The 22,301-nt window shown below is 39.8% G+C and overlaps 1 protein-coding gene across 1 annotated transcript in view; it reads right to left on the bottom strand.

The window, feature by feature from the left end:
* dnah9l (dynein, axonemal, heavy polypeptide 9 like) overlaps positions 1–22,301 on the bottom strand; it is a 432,311-nt gene that overhangs the window by 348,504 nt on the left and 61,506 nt on the right. The window contains exons 15-19 of the mRNA XM_043693603.2: positions 19,971–20,360; positions 18,041–18,373; positions 9,865–10,119; positions 6,403–6,569; positions 2,461–2,683 (exon numbers count right to left, since the gene is read on the bottom strand). Coding sequence (XP_043549538.2) covers positions 2,461–2,683; positions 6,403–6,569; positions 9,865–10,119; positions 18,041–18,373; positions 19,971–20,360 — 1,368 coding nt within the window. The remainder of the gene's footprint in view (positions 1–2,460; positions 2,684–6,402; positions 6,570–9,864; positions 10,120–18,040; positions 18,374–19,970; positions 20,361–22,301) is intronic.

The raw sequence follows: 22,301 nt of genomic DNA, 5'->3' as shown, positions 1-22,301 counted from the left end.
GTGGACTGGTTGGATCAAAGGGTCTCCTCATGCTGTATGACTCTGACTTGGATGCAGGGATAGAAAGTACTATAGCCAAATTTTTAGATGACAATAAAATAGGTGGGGAAGTAAGTTATAAGGAAGAAACTGACAAATCCTAAAAAATGGGATATGGATAAGTTAAGTAAATGGTCCATAATTTGGCAGATGAAGTTTAACATGGATGTGTTGTCATGGGTGACTTTAACTTCTCTAATATTGATTGGAATCTCATTAGTTCAAATAGTCTGGACGGAGCAGTTTTTGTCAGATATGTCCAGGAAGGATTCCTGACTCAATTTGTTCACAGGCTGCCTAGAGGGGAGGCCATATTGGATTTGATGCATGACAATGAACCAGGCTAGAGGGACTAAGTGCCCTCATGCATGAATTGCAGAGAACTAATGTGCTAATACGGCAGATGATAAGGAAGGCAAATGGAATACTTATTGCTAAAAGAATAGAGTATAAAGGTGCAGAAGTGTAGCTGAAACTAATGAAACCACACCCCGAGTACTGCTGTTTTGGTCCCCTTGAGGAGGAATGTAGTTGTACTGGAGACAGTTCAGAGAAGGTTCACTCAATTAATTCCAGAAATGAAGAATTGCCCTATGAAGAGAAATTGAGCAGTTCAGGCCTATGCTCTCTGGAGACTAGAAGAATGAGAGTAGATCTATTTGAGGCATAAAATACTAAATGGGATTGACAAGTTGATGGAGAGATGATGTTTCCTCATGTGGAGCAGTCTAGAACAAGTAGTCAATGTTTCAGGATAAGAGGTAATAGATTTAAATTGGACTCTTCTCTCAAAGAGTCATGAATCTATGGAATTCACTACCCCAGAACGTGGTGATTGCCAGGACACTGAGTAAAATTAAGGAGGAGACAGACAGATTTTTATGTAGAAATTGACTGAAGGTTTCTGGAGGATAGGCAGAAAAGTGGAGTTGAGGCCAAGATGAGATCAGCCATGATCATATTGAATGACAGAGCAGACGCAATGGGGCTGAATTACAAACTCCTACTCATTCTTATGTCCTTTAAATGTAGCGTCTTGTTCTTGTCATTCCATCAAAATAGTAACTTTCATTTTCTTTCTGCAATTTCTCATGTTTAAAGTTCTACCCCTCAATTTTAATACTCAATCTCTGTCCTTAATCACTATTGATGAATGAATATCCAATAGAAAGTGGGTTTATATATTGACTGACACACATTTCTTTCACATTTGAGAACTGGGTTTGAAACCAAAGCTCAATCCTTATTTACAGCCAATAGAGAAGAGTCACTATAAATGAAAGAAGCTTGGCCAGAATAAGCCAAGTCCCTAGAAGATATTAAATCACTACACAATATTGTCCATGTGCCTGTATCAATTGCTAGCAAATAAGAATTTGGGGAAAGGCCAAAGGATGATGAATGTGCAGAATCTAAATCTTGATGTCATAAACCAAAATGTTCTTGAAGACTGAGTCACAATAAATTGTTTGTGCAATGCTGAGTAAACAGAAAATTTAATACAAATAATAACTGTTCCAATTCCCCTGCACTGACATCTGATTCTCAAACCAAAAATAACTTAATGGCCATGTGGTCTCAAGAAATCCATGCTATTATTTGAAGAAACTCAAATAAAAATCCATCCAGTACATTCATTCACTTCACTGATATACATTGCTGCTTCCATTGTAAAATGGAAAATTTCTGATCACTGTGTTGACCAAATAGCTGTTGGAAATCATCTTCACCTCAGAGAATTCATAACTTGGCATTTTCACTCAAAATACAAGAACACGTGACAGAAAAATGAGTTTATAAGACTTTCAGATAACATATTGACTTTAACAGGTGTTAAGAAGGGGCACCTAAAAGCAGGATTTTACACATTGTGTTTTCTGAGAGTACCACATCTATTAGCATTCACTCATGCAGAACCAAAGATTTATGCTCTGATGAAGAGTCATCTAGATTCCAAACGTGAGCTTGCTTTTTTCTCCACGGATGCTGCCTGACCCACTGTGATTTCCAACATTTTTTGTTTTCAGTCAAAGAGATTTATAATGTCCCTTTGCAATTTTTTCAACTCTATCTCTATATGAAAAAAGGAGAAAATAACAGAATGGAAGAACAATTACAAAAACAGTAGCAGCAAGGTTTAAGCTTTTCTGTGTGCTGAATGCAATATTATCAGAGCATGAGTTAGATGTATACAAAATAGATCAGAATAAGAGAAAACATTTAACAAAAAGCATGGATTCTGCTCTCTAATTATAATATAGACTAGATATTGACTAGTTAGAAAATAGTAATATAGAAGGTTGCAAGTTTCATGGGCTAACATTTCAACAGACCAAACTTAAAAAAAAGATAAATACAAGTATAATCCCAAAAGAAATTCAACAGACACCAAAGATTATTGCTTCGACAGAAGGTATTTACCGCAAGCCCAGCATAAATGTGTTCGGAAAGCTGCTGTCCACAGGTTTTTAGTAATTCTGCTGTTTCTTTCAGAGATTCAAAAGTATCATTTGCAGCTGATTTCCTGTCTCGGACTGCCATTAGATGTGCCATGATTTGAACCAGGCCAACGTAATCACCATCCTGGACCTTTTTCGCAATTCCCTCCTCAGTTATAGTAATAAATGACAGCAATTGATTGACACTGAAAAGACAAAGTAGCAGAAAATCTACAAAAATGAACTTCATTAGTATTAACATTAAAGTTATTAGCTGGCTCAAGAGAAAATATCTCCAGTCCAAGTGCAAAATTGCCACAGACCAAAACGCTTCCTGTCTTCTCCAACAGAGGGTGGTGCGTATATGGAATGAGCTACCAGAGGAAGCTGCAGAGGTGGGTATAATTACCACATCTAAAGGATGTTTGTACAGATACATGGACAGAAAACGCTTTGGAGGGACATGGACCAAACATAGGCAAATGGGACTAGTTTAATTTGGGATACCTGGTCAGCATGGACAGAGTGAGCCAAAGATCCGTCTCCGTTCTGAATGACTGTATGAGTCAGTGACCTAAGCTGAGAACGGAATCATTTGCAAAGATATAATAAAGGAGTCTGTGGCACAGAGCAAATATAATAGTTACAGACTCATCATATTTAGCTGACAAAAGTTGTGTTTCACCCAAGACTGAATGCCATGAAACATAGTGGCAACAAATTGATCTGCTGTAAGGGAAAGATAGAGCTGATGACATCAATATAAACATAGAAGAAAATATTTGAGGAGGTCACGATTATCTCCACGGCGATCAGTGGAGGTAACCATGCCAGATGTGCAGTGAAGTTCTCACAAGAGGCATTGTGATGACAATCAAACAGGTAAGAGAGGAGCCAAGCAAGGGCAATCCAATGGGCTAGACAACACAGTAGGAAAGTAGTGAGGTTAACCATGTTCAAAGCTATTAAGAGGTGGTACAACACAAAATTATAAATCACAGTGGACGCTACTTGAGATTTAACCTTCGGTGTGACAGAGATTTAAACAGAGTTGCAGAAAAGGTAGACATTGATTTACATAGGATACACAGAAAAAATCCATTCAACTTTACCAGTCCATGCTCATGTTTATGCACTTAGAATCATAGAGTCATAGAGACGTACAGCACGGAAACAGACCCTTCAGTCCAACTTGTCCATGCTGACCAGCTATCCAAACACAATCTAGTCCCACCTGCTAGCACCTGGGTCATATCCCTCCAAACCCTTCCTATTCATATACTCATCCAGATACCTTTTAAATATTGCAATTGTACTGGCCTCCACCACTTCCTCTGGCAGCTCATTCCATACACGTACCACCCTCTGCATGAAAAGGTGCCCCTTAGGTCTCTTTTATATCTTTCCCCCCTCACCCTAAACCTATGCCCTCTAGTTCTGGACTCCCCCCACACCAGGGAAGAGACTTTGTCTATTTATCCTATTCATGCCACTCATGATTTTATAAATTCTATAAGGTCATCCCTCAGCCTCCGACACTCCAAGGAAAACAGCCAGCCTATTCAACCTCTCCCTATAGCTCAAATCCTCCAATCTTGGCAATATTCTTGTAAGTCTTTTCTGAACCTTTCCAAGTTTCACAACATCTTTCTGATAGGAAGGAGACCAGAATTGCATGCAATATTCCAACCAATGTCCTGTACAGCCTAACCAATGTCCTGTACAGCCGCAACATGACCTCCCAACTCCAGTACGCAATACTCTGATCAATAAAAGAAAGCATACCAAACGCCTTCTTCACTATCCTATCTACCTGCACTCCAAGATCTTTGTTCAGCAAGACTCCCTAGGAGCTTACCATTAAGTGTACAAGTCCTGCTAAGATTTGCTTTCCCAAAATGCAGCACCTCGCATTTATCTAAATTACACTCGATCTGCCACTTCTCAGTCCATTGGCCCATCTGCTCAAGATCCAGTTGTAATCTGAGGTAACCTTCTTTGCTGTCCACTACACCTCCAATGTTAGTGTCATCAGCAAACTTAGTAACTATACCTCTTTTGCTCACATCCAAGTCGTTTATATAAATGACAAAAAGTAGTGGACCCAGCATCGATCCTTTGGCACTCCACTGGTCACAGGCCTCCAGTCTGAAAAACAACCCTCCACCATCACCCTCTGTCTTCTACCTTTGAGCCAGTTTTGTATCCAAATGGCTAGTTCTCTCTGTATTCCATGAGATCTAACCTTGTTAACCAGTCTCCTATGGTGAACCTTGTCAAACGCTTTACAGAAGTCCATATAGATCACGTCTACTGCTCAGCCCTCATCAATCCTCTTTGTTCCTTCTTCAAAAAAATTTATCAAGTTTATGAGACATGATTTCCCATGCACAAAGCCATGTTGACTATCTCTAATCAATCCTTGCCTTTCGAAAGTTATGTACATCCTGTCCCTCAGGATTCCCTCCAACAACTTGCCCACCACTGACATCAAGCTTACTGGTCTATAGTTCCCTGGTTTGTCCTTACCATTTTTCCTTAAACAGTGGCACCACATTAGCCAACCTCCAGTTTTCAGGCACCTCACCTGTGATGATCGATGATACAAATATCTCAACAAGAGGCCCAGCAATCACTTCCCTAGCTTCCCACAGTTCTAGGGTACACCTGATCAGGTCCTGAGGATTTATCGCCTTTTAAGCATTTCAAGACATCCAGCACTTTCTCCTCTGTAATCTGGACATTTTTCAAGATGTCACCATCTATTTCCCTACATTCTATATCTTCCATGTCCTTTTCCACAGTAAATCTGATGCAAAATATTCATTTAGTATCTCCCCCATCTCCTGCAGCTCCACACAAATGCCGCCTTGCTGATCTATGAGGGGCCCTATTCTCTGTCTAGTTACCCTTTTGTCCTTAATGTATTTATAAAAACCCTTTAGATTCTCCTTAATTTTATTTGCCAAAGCTCATCTCATGTCCCTTTTTTGCCCTTCTGATTTCCCTCTTAAGCACACTCGTACTGCCTTTATACTCTAAGGATTCACTCGTTCTATCCTGTCTACACCTGACAAATGCTTCCTTCCTTTTCTTAACCAAACCCTCAATTTCTTTAGTCCTCCAGCATTCCCTATACCTACCAGCCTTTCCTTTCACCCTAATAGAAACATACTGGCTCTGGATTCTCAATATCTCATTTCTGAAGGCTTCCCATTTTCCAGCCGTCCCTTCACTTGCACACATCTGCCCCCAGTCAGCTTTTGAAAGTTCTTGCCTAATACCATCAAAATTGGCTTTTCTCCAATTTAGGACTTCACCTTTTAGATCTGGTCTATCTTTTTCCATCACTATTTTAAAACTAATAGAATTATGGTTGCTGGCCTCAAAGTGCTCCCCCACTGACACCTCAGTCACCTGCCCTACCTTATTTCCTAAGGGTAGGTCAAGTGCAAGGTTTGTGAAGGTAGGTCAAGTTTTGCACCTTCTCTAGTAGGTATACCCACATATTGAATCAGAAAATTTTCTTGTACACACTTAACAAATTCCTCTCCATCTAAACCTTTTACACTATGGCATACCTAGCCTATGTTAAAATCTCCTACCATAATCACCCTATTACTCTTACAGATAACCTTCCAAATTTGTTCTCAAGCCTCCTTGCACAGCTCCAAAGGCATGACTGAAGGAAAGTTGAGTACCTTTATGCCAGAATATCACATGGCATGATGACATCTGTCTTAAGGATAAAGTTAAAAATCACACAACACCAGGTTATAGACCAACAGGTTTAATTGGAAGCACACTAGCTTTCGGAGCGACACTCCATCAGGTGATTGTCCTGGTGTCTTAAGGATACATTGCCTTCTGGTACAGAATCGGTGAGAAAAAAATAACTGAAACTAGTGCAATAGTATTTCCTTACCTAGTGATCACATGGTTTAGAAGGTGTTCCTTAAATATCCAGCTCCATCTTTTTATTATATTTAACAAGGATAATTTGAGTGGTTTAATGCTGACTTGAAACCATCCAAAAGTGTGGACATCTTCAAAGGCACTAATTTGGATATATAGTGTTTCATAAATATTGATCTAGAAAAAGAAAAATGGAATTTTAAAAATTACACTGTTACAACTTTATTGCTTACCAATATAAATATATTACATGTTTACTGAGGTATGAGTCAAAAGACTTCAGCTGATTCAGATACCAATTTAGTTACTTCATTAAATGTACTGTCTGAGACTAGAATGATTAATGTTATGATATCTTCAAAAAAAGTGGGCCACATTTATGTCTGTTTCACTTTTCTTTAAGCACTTTGGCAGTAACACTGTTTTAAAAAAAGTGACCCAATATTTAGTTAAATAAATGAAAATATATTGCCATATATGTAGACAAAATTCAAGAATATTCACAAATTAATGAAGTCTATATTCAAGATCCCAAGTATTGTGGATATACTACTTGTACAAAGATCAAGCCTGAGCTTTTCTCAGGCTAGTCACTCGAATTCCCAATCAGAATCATTGATGCTCAATTAGTAATTGCACAACAATATACTGCAGAGGTATAACACTGGTAACTCTTCTAATTGAATGTAAAATTTGGGGTAGAGTTGCAACCTGCCATGGTGGTCAAGTGTCGCTTCATGTGAAGTATATATGACAAATTTTCTGGCATGTCATACATTCAGCCCAACTGTGCTGCCAGTCTGTAGGAAATCAATGTAGCTGATTGATGATTGAGAGGTAACATTTGGTGAGCACACAGGGGATATCTCCACCCCCCTCCCCTTCTCTTAAGTAGTACATCCACCAGTGAAGGTTCACAGTACCTCAGTTTAACTTCTCATCTGAACAACAGGGCTATGTTTGGCCACATTATCACTGAAGTGGGTCAGAAGAAGATCGCTGGGAATTGTTTCGAATCTAAAAGGCCCAGGGAATCAGAGATGACACCAATGTAATAATGAAGGTGCCTCAATACATTGGAACATAGAGGCTTCCGACAAGATGGGCATTGGAATGCTTCAATATGGACCTTTCACTTTGTTGACCTGATTCACTTCTCTACTGTATAATATGTGCATTGTGCAGCAGTATGAATGAAAACTTTTCCCTGTAAACCCACAGCACCAAAGAATGACAGCAGTGAATTCAAGAAAATGATTTGGATATTTCATTCTCCAAGGTTTGAGGTAAACAACACCTGGAGCCTACGCAGCCTGTAAGACCTTGGTTGTGTTTGTGAATTGTGGAACTTGGGTGAAACTTTATAGTTCAGCTGGCATTACCTTTGCTCCACAGCCATTATTAGGATTAATTTGTAATGTTCAATCACATGGTCAAGATTGCTCATGGCCAGGATTTGTAGTTGATATAGTCAGGGCAATGCATGAGGTCTTTATCCAGAATTCCATGATAACAAATGCATTTATCTGTAATGTGCGAACATCTGATTAATGCAAGTGCCCTTGAAGACATCGTTCACAAATAGAACTTATTTGCTCAAAGAGTAAAGAGCACTTATTCCACCCACTTTGGGTATAGCCACATCCATTTTTTCATTTCCACTGCCCACTCATGTTGGGGATGAAAGTGACAAAGGTATCACTTCATCAAGAATGTACAGGCTCAGCCTCTCAATCTATAAATCCTCACAAACCTTCATGTTCACTTCAGAATAGTCACTTCAGTATTGTGGCCTGTTAGAAGGGATTCCAGCAAAGATGCACCTTAATTTGGAAGGCAAGAGGTGACCTTGCAAAAGAGAGAAAGGCTGGAGATGGCACAGTAGTTTGCCACTACGGAGTGGACAAGCATTGTTTTCTTGAGGAGACAAGTTTAACAACATATTCAAAGGACAGGAGCAGAACCCAAGGAGAGAGAACTGTCAATAACATCAGCTATCATGGGAGCCAGTCATGTTATATCTTTTGTGTAAGTATTGTTAAAGATTCTTGAACGTAATTTTAAAGTTCAAGTTTTCTCTTCACATAGAAAGCTATTTATCCACTTTACTTTATGTCTTGCAAAATACCATCCTTGAATTTCAAAATTTCCAAATTATTTCTCCCATACCTCTGATTCAGCTGCAGACATTAATGTATCAACAGGGAGAACTATGTAGTCAACTGTGTCTTACCTCTCCATGGTATAGAATGCCAATGCAGCCAATTTATGCTTTTACTCATCAAGATAAATGGTAAGGTCCCAAAATACCCAATACAGTTGGGCCCACAATGACTAATGCCAGGAATGGCAACTTTGTACACTTTTCACTCTACTCCTGCATCCTTGTGCTTGAGTACACGTGACAAAAAATCTAATGCTAACTAGGAGCACAAGTAGGATATTCAACCCCTGAAGCCTGTTCCATCACTTACGAAGATCATAGCTGATCTGATTATAACCATAAACCCACAGACCCAACTATCCCTCATTAACGTTTCACCTCCTTGCTTACTACGAAATAATCCCTCTTTGCTTTAAAAACATTCAAAGACTCTGCTTACATCAGCTTTCTAGAAATAAATTTCAAAAACTTACACCCTTCTCTGGAAATACTTCGCCTCATCTCAGTTTTAAAACCTCTTATTTTTAAACAGTAACCACTAGTTCAAGATTCTTCTGAAGAGAAGACATCTAATCTGTGAAGACCCCTCAAGATCTTCAGCTTCAAACAAATCACCTCTTACACTTCTAAACTCCAGCCGTTACAAGCCAAGTCTGTCTAACCTTTCCTCCTCAACCTGCACATTTCAGATATTAGTCCGGTAACCTTCTCAGAATTGTTTTCACGCATTTACATCCTTTCTTAAGATGACCAATACTGTACACAATACTCCAGTTATGATCTCATCAATTCTGTGTGTTACTGAAACAAAGCACTATTACATCTGTATTTAATTCCCCTCACAATAATTTATAATAATTTATTAGCTTTGCTCATTTACTTGCTGTACCTGCTTACTACTGTGATTCATGCAATAAGATACCATTCATTTGTACCCAAGAGCCCTGCACTGTCTATCTGAGTAACATGCTTTTTTATTTTTCTTCCTGCCAAAATGGACAATTCCATATTTTCCCACATTATTCTCCACTTGCCAGATCCTTGTCCAAATATTAAGCTACCTATTTTTGTAACCTCCTTTTGTTCTTTTCACAACTTACTATGGCAAGAAAGGAGACAATTGATGTTTCCTCTGTAATTAGCAAATACTTAAGATAGGAGGAAATGAGGATTGCCGATGCTGGATATCAGAGTCGAGAGTGTGGTGCAGGAAAAGCACACAGGTCAGGCAGCATCCGAGGAGCAGGAGAATCGATGTTTCGGGCAAAAGTCTTTCATCAAGAAAATACTTAAGATACCTTATCTTACCTGCTCTCTAAATTGCTCCAGTTGAGGTGGGCACTTTGGAAGTCCACAGTCTGCTTGAATTTCAAGCTCCTCTGAAGACAGTGAACGACCATAGAGGAGAAACTGCCTCATGAATTCTTTTCGGTCATTCATCCACAGATAGCTGTACTTGTCAAAAGAAGCTTGATATTTTATTGCTTTGTCAACAGCTCTTCTCACTTTGTTCATGATCTCTTGATGCATCACAGCCAAATCACTCATTGTATCTATTTCTTGCTGTATGTAGAAATTAAAATATGTCCAATCTTATGCTGTTAATTAGTTTAGAACAAATGAGTATTTTGTTTGCTTTTCAAAATTCATTATTCAAAGTTTAATAAGATGCATTTAATGTTAAGTCAACATAATAAATTACTCAAGCTAACCCAGAAACAAACAGTTCATGGAAATTGGTTGAATGGCAGGTGACAGTAAGTATGGAGAATGGTTAAGTACTCAAATTGCCAGGATGTGATCAGTGGTGTCCCATAAGGATCTGGTTTAGAGCCTCAATTATTCACATTATTGATTAATGACTGGAGTAATAACATAAAGAGTCATACATTCAAAGTTGCTGATGATACAAAGTTCGGTGGCGTTATAGGTAAAGTATATGGTAGTATAAGCGCAGCAGGTCAGGCAGCATCCAAGGAGCAGGAGAATCGACATTTCGGGCATGAGCCCTTCTTCGGGCTCATGCCCGAAACGTCGATTCTCCTGCTCCTTGGATGCTGCCTGACCTGCTGCGCTTTTCCAGCAACACATTTTCAGCTCTGATCTCCAGCATCTGCAGTCCTTACTTTCTCCTATATGGCAGTATAAAATTACAAAGGGATACTAATGGACCACATGAATGGGCAAAACTGTGGCAGATGGAGTTCATTGTAAGCAAGTGAGAGGTTATTCATTTTGGACCAAAAAAGAACAGATCAGGGTATTTCCAAATAGAACAAAGAACAAAAAAAAATTACCACCCAGGAACAGGCCCATCAGCCCTTCAAGCCGGAGCTGATCCAAATCCACTGTCTAAACCTATCGACCAATTCCTAAGCACCTGTATCCCTCTGCTCCCCACCTACTCATTCATCTGTCCAGACACACCTTAAATAAATCTACCGTGCCTGCCTCTACTACCTCTGCTGACAATGCGTTCCAGGCACCTACCACCCTCTGTGTAAAGTACTTTCCGCATGTGTGCCCCTTAAACTTTTCACCTCTCACCTTGAACACGTGACCTCTTGTTATTGAATCCCTCACCCTGAAAAAGCTTATCTCGATCCACCCTGCCTATACACTTCATGATTTTGTAGACCTCAATCAGGTCCCCCCTCAATCTCCTTTTTTCTAATGAAAACAATCCTAACCTACTCAACCTCTCTTCACAGCTAGCACCTTCCGTACCAGACAACATCCTCATAAACCTTCTCTGCACCCTCTCCAAAGCATCTGCATTCTTTTGGTAATGTGGCGACCAGAACTGTACACAATATTCTAAATGCGGCCGAACCAAAGTCTTGTTCAATTTTAGCGGGACCTTCCAGCTCTTATACCCAATACCCCTTCTGATGAAGGCAAGCATACCATATGCCTTCTTGACCACTCTATTCACCTGTGCAGCCACCTTCAGGGTACAATGAACCTGAACTCCCAGATCTCTCTGCTCTTCAACTTTTCCCAAGGCTCTTCCATTTACAGTATAGTTCGCTCTAGAATTAGACTTCCCAAAATGCATCACTTCACATTTCCCTGGATTGAACTCCATCTGCCACTTCTCCACCCAACTCTCCAGTCTATCTATATTTTCCTGTATTCTTTGACCCTCCCCTCTGCCCTCTGCTACTCCACCAATCTTCGTGTCATCTGCAAACTTACTGATCAGACCAACAATGCCATCTTCCAGATCATTTATGTATATTACAAACAACAGTGGCCCCAGCACTGATCCCTGTGGGACATCACTGGTCACCTTTCTTCACTTCACGAAACTCCCTTCAATTACTATTCTCGGTCTCCTGTTGCTCAACCAGTTCTTTATCAACCTAGCTAGAACACCCTGCACCCCATGTGACTTCACTTTCTCCATTAGTTTACCATAGGGAACCTTATCAAATGCCCTACTAAAATCCACGTATATGACATTTACAGCCCTTCCTTCATCTATCAACATGGTCACTTTCTCAAAGAACTCTATTAAGTGGACGGCACGGTGGCACAGTGGTTAGCACTGCTGCCTCACAGCGCCTGAGACCCGGGTTCAATTCCCGCCTCAGGCGACTGACTGTGTGGAGTTTGCACGTTCTCCCCGTGTCTGTGTGGGTTTCCTCCGGGTGCTCCGGTTTCCTCCCACAGTCCAAAGATGTGCAGGTCAGGTGAATTGGCCATGCTAAATTGCCCATGGTGTTAGGTAAGGAGTAAATGTAGGGGTATGGGTGGGTTGCGCTTCAGCGGGTCGGTATGGACTTGTTGGGCCGAAGGGCCTGTTTCCACACTGTAATGTAATCTAATCTAAAAACAAAAGTTGGTAAGGCACAATCTCCACCACACAAAAGCAAGCTGCTTATCACTGATAAGCTCATTCTTTTCCAAATATAAATAGATTTTATCCCTCAGTACCTTCTCCAGTACCTTTCCCACCACTGACGTCTGGCTCACTGGTCTATAGTTACGTGGAATATCCCTACTACCCTTCTTGTACAGGGGGACAACAAGAGCAACCTTCCAGCCCTCTGGCATTTCACCTAGTTTAAGGATGCTACAGATATCTGTCAGAGCCCCAGCTATTTCCTCTCTCACCTCCCTCAGCAATCTGGGATAGGTCCCTTCCAGTCCTGGGGATCTGTCCACTTAATATCCTTGAGCCTACCCAACACATCTTCTCTCCTTCCGTCAACATGATCCAGAGTAAACAAACTTCTATCTCTAATTTCAACATTCATCATGTCCCTCCCCTCAGTGAACACTGATGCAAAGTAAGAATCTCACCCATTTTCTCAGGTTCGACACACAACCTTCCTTCCTTATCCTTTAGTGGACCAACCCTTTCTCTAGTCACCTTCTTGATTCCTATATATAAATAAAAGGCATTGGGATTCTCCTTAATAATGCTCGCTAAAGTTATTTCATGACCCCTTTTAGCCCGCTTGATTTCTCGTTTAAGATTGGTCCTACCCTCCCGATATTCCTTAAAGGGCCATTCTGTTCTTAGCTGCCTGGACCTTACGTACGCTTCCCTTTTTCTCTTGGCTAATTGCATGATTTCTCCTGTCATCCATGGTTCACGAATCTTGTCTTTCCTATACCTTGCTTTTAAAGGGACATGCGTATCTGCTCTATCTTCACCCCTATCTTTGAAAGCCTCCCACATATCAAATATGGGCTTCCTTTCAAATAGCTGTTCCCAATCCACATTTCCCAGATCCTGCCAAATTTTGATATAATTGGCCTTAGCCCAGTTTAGAACTCTTCCCTTAGGACCACTCTCATTTTTGTCCACGAGTATTCTCAAACTAACAGAATTGTGGTCACTATTCCCAAAGAAATCCCCCAATGCAACTTCTACCACCTGGCTCATTCCCCAACACCAAGTCCAATATTGCCCCTTCCCTCATTGAACCATTGACATATTGATTAGATTAAATTACATTACATTGGGGAAACAGGCCCTTCGGCCCAACAAGTCCACACCGACCCGCCGAAGCGTAACCCACCCATACCCCTACATTTACCCCTTACCTAACAATACAGGCAATTTAGCATGGCCAATTCACCTGACCTGCACATCTTTGGACTGTGGGAGGAAACCGGAGCACCCGGAGGAAACCCACGCAGACACGGGGAGGATATGCAAACTCCACACAGACAGTCGCCTGAGGCGGGAAATGAACCCAGATCTCTGGCGCTGTGAGGCAGCGGTGCTAACCATTGTGCCACCGTGCCGCCCACAATGGTTCAATGAGGGAAGGGGCAATATTGGACTTGGTGTTGGGGAATGAGCCAGGTGGTAGAAGTTGCATTGGGGGATTTCTTTGGGAATAATGATCACAATTCTGTAAGTTTGAGAATACTCGTGGACAAAAATGAGAGTGGTCCTAAGGGAAGAGTACTAAACTGGGCTAAGGCCAATTATATCAAAATTTGGCAGGATCTGGGAAATGTGGATTGGCAACAGCTATTTGTAAGGAAGCCCATATTGCTCGAGAAGACTTTCCTGGACATGCCTTACAAATTCTGCCCCATCTAGACATCTGACACTATGTGTATCCCAGTTAAAATCTCCCATCACCACCATCCTGTTGCCTCTACATCTTTCCATAATCTGTTTACCTATTTGTTTTTCTACCTCACGCTCACTGTTGGGAGGCCTGTAATACAGGCCCAACAATGTAACTGCAACCTTCTTATTTCTCAGCTCTATCCATAACGCCTCACTGCTCAAGCCTTCCACAGTGTCCTCCTTTAGCACAGCTGTGATATCATCCCTGACCAGCAATGCAACTCCTCTTCCCCTGTCTGAAGCATCTATATCCTGGAACATTTAGTTGCCAATCATGCCCTTCCTTCAATCAAGTCTCTGTGATCGCAATAACGTCATACTTCCAGGCACCAATCCAAGCCCTAAATTCATCTATCTTACCCACTATACGCCTTTCGTTAAAGTATATGCATTTCAGGCTGCCAGTTCTTAGGCGTTCATCTGCTCTCTGCCTACTCTTCCCCTTGGTAATGCTGACTTCATGATCCTTACAGTCTTTCATTTCCACCTCACTGTCTACTAATCTTCTAGTATAAAAAGTATAATAGTATAAAGTTAAATATATTGGCTGTCTAAAGACACTTGGAGGTTCAAATGCATAGATTTGTAAAATATCACAAGCAGGTGCAGAAAATAATCAAGAAAGCTAATGCAGAAGCTATGCTGCAGTTATACAAAACTTTGGTTCGACTCCACTTGGAGTAATATGAGCAGATCTGAGCACCACAATTTAGGAAGGATATATTGGCCTTCGAGGGAGTATAAGAATGACAACTGGGCTCAGGGATTAAGTTTGAGGAGAGATCACACAAATGAGGTGGGTTTTCTCTAGAATTTAGACGGTTAAAAGGTGATCTGATTGGCCTATTGGCAGACCTTTCTCACAGCCTTATTGATCCAGCATAAACAAGGGCCAAATTCCAAGCTTTCTGGTTGGTAATTCAGATCAAGCAAGTATCCACATGGATTGCTGATTGAAGATCAGGATTACTCACTGCAACAAGGGATCATAGTTTCAGTTTACTCCCCAACCTCTCTGACGCAGTGCAACAGAATTTCAACATATAGGTGAACTGGGAAAATCAGGTTGGTCATGGATTGCAAGGAATGTCTGCAAGATGGCTTTTTGGAGCGGCTTGTGGTGGAGCCCATTAGGGAACAGGCAATACTGGATTTAGTGGGTGCAACGAGGCAGACTTAATAAGAGAGCTGAAGGTGAACGAACCCTTTGGAGGCAGTGATCATAATATGATTGAATTTACTCTGCAATTTGAGAAGGAGAAGATAGAATCAGAGCTAACATTATTACAGCTGAATAAAGGCAACTACAGAGGCATGAAGAAGGAGCTGGGTAGAATTGATTAGGAGAGGAGCATAGCAGGAAAGACAGTGGAACAGCAATAGCTAGAGTTTCTGGGAGTAATTCAGGAGACACAGCACAGATTCATCCCGAGGAAAATGAAGCATGGGACAGGGAGGATGAGGCAATCACAGCTGACTGGGGAATTAAGGGATAGCATAAAGAGAAAGCATATCATGTGGCAAAGGGCAATGGGAAATCAGAGGATTAGGAAGCTTATAAAGACCAACAGAGGGCAACAACAAAAAAAAGAAATAAAGAGGAAGAAGATTAAATATGAGGGTAAGCTAGCCAGTAATATACAGGAAGACTATAAGAGTTTCTTTAGATATATAAAGGGCAATGAGAAGCAAAAGTGGACATTGGACTGCTGAAAAATGACACTGGAGAGATAGTATTGGGGAACAAGGAAATGGCAGTGGAACTGAATAATTACTTCTCATCAGTCTTCACGGTGGAAGACACAACTAATATCTCACAAATTCAAGAGAGTGAGGGGGCAGAGCTGAGTATGCTAGCCAAATACAAGGAGAAGTTGCTAGAAAAACTGAAAGGTTTGAAAGTGGATAAATACCCTGGATCAGATGGACTACCTTCCAAAGTTTTAAAGGAGATGGCTGAAGAGATAGTGGAGGTATTAGTGGTGATCCTTCAGAAATGACTACAGTCAGAGAGGACTGGAAAATTGCTAACCTGACACCCCTGTTTAAAAAGGGAAAAAGGCAAAAGATAGAAAATTACAGACCCATTAGCCCAACCTCAGTCGTGAGTAAGATTTCAGAGTCCATTGTGAAGGGTGAGATTTATGAATACTTGAAAGTGTTTGGCAAAACAGAGCAAAGTCAGCATGGTGCCATCAAGGGGAAGTCGTGCCTGACAAATCTGCTAGAATTCATTGGACAGGTAACAAGCAAGTTAGATGAAGGAGAACCAATGGATGTTATCTGCCTGAACGTCAAGAAGGTCTTTGACAAGGTGCTGCATAGGAGGCTGGTAAGTAAGATTCAGGCTGGCATGAATAGAAGATTGGCTGTCTGGCAGAAAGCAAGAGAATTGGGATAAAAGGGTCTTTCTCAGGATGGCAGTCAGTGTCAATGGTGTTCCAGAATGCTCAGGTGTTGGAACCATAACTTTTCACTTTATACATTAACAATCTATTGAAGGAACGGAATGCATTCTGGCTAAGTTTGTAGATGATACAAAAATAGGTAGAGGGACAGGTAGTATTGAGGAGGCAGGGAGGCTGCAGAAGGACTTGGACTGGTTAGGAGAGTGGGCAAAGAAGTGACAAATAGAGTACAAGTGTGAGGTGATGCACTTTGTTAAGAAGAATAGAAGCATGGACTATTTTCTAAATGGGAAGAAAATTCAGAAGTCTAAAGTGCAAGGAGACTTGGGAGTTCTAGTCCGGGATTCTCTCAAGGTAAACTCACAGGTTGATTTGGTAGTTAGGAAGGCAAATGCAATGTTGGCATTTATTTTGAAAGGACTTGAATATAAAAGCATGGATGTACTTGTGAGGCTCTTTTAGGTTCTGGTCAAACCCCATTTGGAGCATTGTGCTCAGCTTTGGGCCCCATATCCCAGAAAGGGTGTACTGGCCCTGGAGTAGGTCTAGAGCAGATTCACAAGAATGGTCCCAGGAATGAAAAGCTGAACATATGAGGAACGTTTGAGAATTCTGGGTCTATACGCAATGGAGTTTAGAAGGATGGGAGGGATTAAATTGAAACTTACAGAATACTGAATGGCCTGGTCAGAGTGGATGTTGAGCTGACGTTTCCATTAGTAGAAGGCACAGCCTTCGAGTAAAGGGAAGACCTTTTAGAACAGAGATGAAGAGAGACTTCTTCAGCCAGAAAGTGGCCAAGCTATGGGATTCATTGCCACAGAAAGCTGTACAGGTCAGGTCACTGAGTATATTTAAGACGGAGATCAATAGGTTCTTGATTATCAAGGGTTACAGGGAGAAAGTGGGAGAATGGAGTTGAGAAACTTATTAGCCATGATTGAGTGGCAGAGCAGATTAAATGGGCAGAATGGACTAATTTCTGCTCCTTTGCTTTATGGACTTATAACCTAATGTTGTTGATTCCCTAAGTCATTCATACTGCAACTCGATGTTCTCCCCTTTCTATTTTCTTTACCTATTAAGTATTTTACGGCCAAGTCTCACTTCTGAGTCAGTAATTACTGTAATGGGTCCAAGCTGCATTCTACAGATTTGTGCACATAATCTAAAGATTACCTCAAAGCTGTATTAAGGGGTGCTATGGTATTGGTAACACCATGTTACAAGTGAACTGAGTACCTGTCTGCCCTCGCAGATGATACAGAAGATACTGTGGCAATATTCAAATAAGTTTTTCACCAAAAACAGATAATCTGATTACTTATTGTAAGTGGGACCTTGATGCTATATTACAAGTGACAAACTTTCAAAAGTACTTCTTTAGCTGTAAAACATGTACAGTCATCTTGACACAGCCAAGAACCTGGCTAAGTACAAGTTACTTTCTTTGGCTTAAAATAATCTAGTGAAATACCTGATAGGTGTCAATTCCAAGATGTTTTGCTATTCGTTTTACTTTAGAACCAATTTTGTATACAGCATTTATTGATTCTTCTATGAGATCACAAAAATTGTTCCTCTTTTCAAGATCCAAGGGAGGATTGAACGACAATTCACACCCATGAAGAACCAGCTGCACTTCAAACTGAGGTGGTGATTTGGGCAAAGTTTCTGTACATTCATTTAGATATTGAAGAAAGGATTTAATGGTCATGTAGAACCCGTCTAAAATTATGTGATCAATGTACTCAGCATACACTTTCCATTCATCAGCTTGGTCATCTGCATAGAACAGGTGAAGATTATCCTGTAAACATGGGAAAAAGAAATTCAATTTTTTTCACAACGTAAGCAATGGTTAACCTCTGCATACATCAATTGCAATTCTATTCTAGGTATCAAGATACAATATATATAAAAACAAAGCTGTACTAAGGGGTGCTGTGGTATTGGTAACACCATGTTACAAGTGAACTGAATACCTGTCTGCCCTCGCAGATGATACAGAAGATACTGTGGCAATATTCAAATAAGTTTTTCACCAAAAACAGATAATCTGATTACTTATTGTTTTACTGTTAAACTGTTTGACTGAAATCAAAACAAAAACAATTCAATGTTTCAAAATGAAGGTAATTTAAGATAACAATTTGCCAGAGAAAAGACAAGTCCACCCAAGTTTTTTCTAATTTACAAAAACTCAGTTCACCACAAATATTTTAAGCCTGGCTTTTATTTCTTTAAAGTTACATTGGTTGCAAATATTTAAACATTGTTAGCATCATTACAATGTGAATTTAGTTTGAAGCAAAACTTTAACTTTTTAATCTAAAATACAAATTGGGGTAGAATGGTATGTAGTTTTAAAACAAATGTCCTACCAATTTGCAGAGGGGAAAATGGTGCATATTTGTAACTTAAGCATCATTTAATTTACAAGTTTAGTCTCAGTTTTAAAAAAAATCAAATAGGTATAAGCTGGGAAGTTCAGATTTAGTGAAGAATGGCCTGATTCAAAATTCAAAATTCCAGAGGGCGTTTTCATAAAATGTATTAAATTATGTACTTTAAATTCATATGCTTGTACATCCTACACATGTACATGACAAGTCCTTGGGTGGAATTTTATGATTCCATATAAGCAGTTCTGCAAGCAAGGAGACCTGTTCATTTTCCAAGGTGGTCATCATTCTCCACCTACCTATCTATAATTTTACCTGGGCAAATGAGGTTTGGGGTGCCCTTTCCACCACTGAGACCCTAAAATTGGCCAATTCATGGTCACTTCCTGCCCTGGCCACAACTCAACAACAGCAGTAGGTAAGTCATCTAGACTCAAAACATAAGCTTGCTCTCTCCACGGATGATGCCAGAACCACTTTGATTCCCAGCATTTTTAATTTGAGGCAGACTAGGCATTTCTAGGACCATGAATTTGTATGAAGTATGGCAAGAAATTATCCAACAGAGTAATGCTTATCTCGCAGGATGGCTTTGATGAGCCTTACTTCGGCATCAAACTTTCATAGTGAGGAAATGAGTTGGGTCCTATCTATCAGATTGTTGATAAGACCAATCCTATTGTACTTGAAACTGTAGGAATACCAATGCCTATATGAAACTCATGAATGAACCTAAGGTCCCCACTTTGAACAGACCGCATTTTCCAAAGACTACTGGATCATAACAAATAGCATGACCCTTCAATCATTTGTAAGAGACAAGGTCCTGGCTCTACCCAGACCATTTTGCAAATCCCAAAACATTCTGATATTAACCAGAATTTTGAGTTTGACCTCATTCCAGAATAGGCCATCATCGCTTTAAACTGCTGCCTCCAAGCTCTCTCCAAACAATGATGTCAGAAACCTGACTTTTACATTAAATGGACTAAAATCTCTGACCTCAACCAGTTGGTGAATTGATTCTCCTCCATCTTGAATGAATTTGTAATATTTCATCATTTTCTCTTCCTTGTCAAGGAACAGTGTTGCAGAGTCATATTTATTATGCAGAAAAAACAATGCATGACTCCAGTCTTGTACAATTGAATGAATTGTCTCTACATTACATTTGATTTTCTGCATTCTACTGTTCAGATCTTGCATCAGCTGTCTAGTCTGTTGGATATATTCCCATGAATCCTCTGTTTGCCATGTTAAGGTTTCTGTGGCAGGTCTCAACTGTTCATTAATTTTCTTTAATTCATGCTCAACAAGTGGAAATTCCACTTCCAGTATGGAGGTATGTAGTTTATTGTAGATGTCAGTTATCAGTTTCCAGTTTTCAACACACTATCAAAGAAACAGACTTGCAAAAATCAAAAAATCAAAATTCATCTCATTTTAAACATTTTTATTGTACAATGCAAATATTGCCATGATAATAGTTTAAATAATGAAAATTTAAACTACCTGGCTGGTAGAATTTAATATCTGTGCAAATTACGTCAGCTTCCTACTGTTATTATTTAGTGTTTCTGATTTGCCCTTTTACACAGGATTCCTATTTCTGTGCAACATCACATTTCAAAATTCAAAATCTGTGTTTTTGTATTACTATTTCATAACATTTCATCCTAATGGCAGAAATAAAAGTCTAAAATCTCTTTGAACCCTTCATGCAACAGTGTACTGTGTGTGTTATGACAGAAAAGCAGGGACTATTTCCATAGGTTGGCCCAGATTTTTTAGACAACAGGAAGGAACAATCCTTCCTGTTGACCTTGAACAAAGTTATCCAGAGATCTAGCAATGCATATTGTGTGGTTTCTCTCTTCCCCAGTTGCAGTTTAAGTCAGATGTCAAGTCAAAAGGATCTCCAAGTCAATTGCCCATGATGTCAGCTAGAGGAAGAGCTGCTCACATTGAAGGAATTACACAGCAAGTTAGGAAGCTAAAATCAACCCAAAACCACTTTAGATAGAAAAAATAAATGATGATTAGATTAAGATAAATGGCTTAAATATTAATAAATCAAATCTTTCAAAAAGAAAAACAACTAAGGCAAATTGTGTTTGATCAAATCATTGAACCTTTTGATGAGGTTCATATCTTCAGAGGATGATGAAGAAGTGGCATCAAATTAATTTCATAATGGGGCTGGGAGTGAGGATTCTAATCAAGGAGAATCTGACAAGTTAAAATAAAATGCAGACAATAATACAAGGCAGTAACAGGTAATGATGAGCAGAGTGTGACAGGAAGAGTCACAGGGTATATTTAGAGTACACCAGCAATGCATTCAGATTAAGGGGAAATGGTTTAAAAGAAGGCTTTTTATTTAAATGCAAGCAATATTCATAACAAGAAACTCATGCAATTGGTACACTGAGAAATAAATGAATATGACACAATAGGGCACAATGGTGACAAGACTGGGAACTGTACATTGAACAGTCTTGATATTTCAGAAGAATAGGTAGAAAAAAGAACAAGGTGGATAGCTCTGTCAGTGATGGATGTGACCAGTGAGAAACACTCTTGGCTCAAAAAATCAAGATGTAGACTCAATTTGAATAAGATAGTGAGAAAGGAGTTACTGATGGGAGTAGTCTGCACTTCCCTTAACAGTAGACACAGCACAATATTGTTATGAAGGTGTAGAGGTGTACTGTACCTTTAAGAGAGTTGAAAAGCAAGCAAGAACTGACAAAGCACAGAAAATCCTGAACAAGATAAAAATGTAACACTTGGTCAAAACAAATAGCAGCAGCAGGGTTGCTGGGAAACAAAAACAAATTCAAATTCAGCCAGTTTAAATTATGCCCCAAGATACCAAAATCCAATCAAATTTGAATTTAATATTTTGGTAATATTAAAACCAATGAAACCATCTGATGTTCTGGGGAAGAAAACTGGACATTTTGAACAGTTAGTGGGAGAACTGCCAAAGACCAACAAACATAGACTGCGAGCTAAAGAACGCTCTGAAAGGTACGTGTCTATGGGGAGTCTGCACAGCAGAACATTGAAGCTGACCTGAGGAACATCTACAAAGGAGAATGAGCAAAGCTGACTGGTTTTGAAATATGATTTATTTTTGTAAATCTTACTCAGGATTTATTTCAAATCAGACTAGTATTATAGAGGCAGAAGATGGGTCTAAGAGAAAGGAGTTGTAAATAGTTGTTGGTTTTAATATTCTCTGTTGGAGAATAAAGAATTAAAGGATAAAGTTGTTAATTTTTACTTTAAATAGAGACCTTGTGGTAGCTCTTTGCCTCTCAAATTTTA

This window comes from Chiloscyllium plagiosum, unplaced genomic scaffold (genome assembly GCF_037043375.1).
Source record: "Chiloscyllium plagiosum isolate Xiang-an unplaced genomic scaffold, Cpla_swu_hap1 HiC_scaffold_7, whole genome shotgun sequence".
Classification (NCBI taxonomy): domain Eukaryota; kingdom Metazoa; phylum Chordata; class Chondrichthyes; order Orectolobiformes; family Hemiscylliidae; genus Chiloscyllium; species Chiloscyllium plagiosum.
Note: the sequence above shows the minus strand (reverse complement) of the source record. Positions and strands in the feature narration are given on the sequence as shown.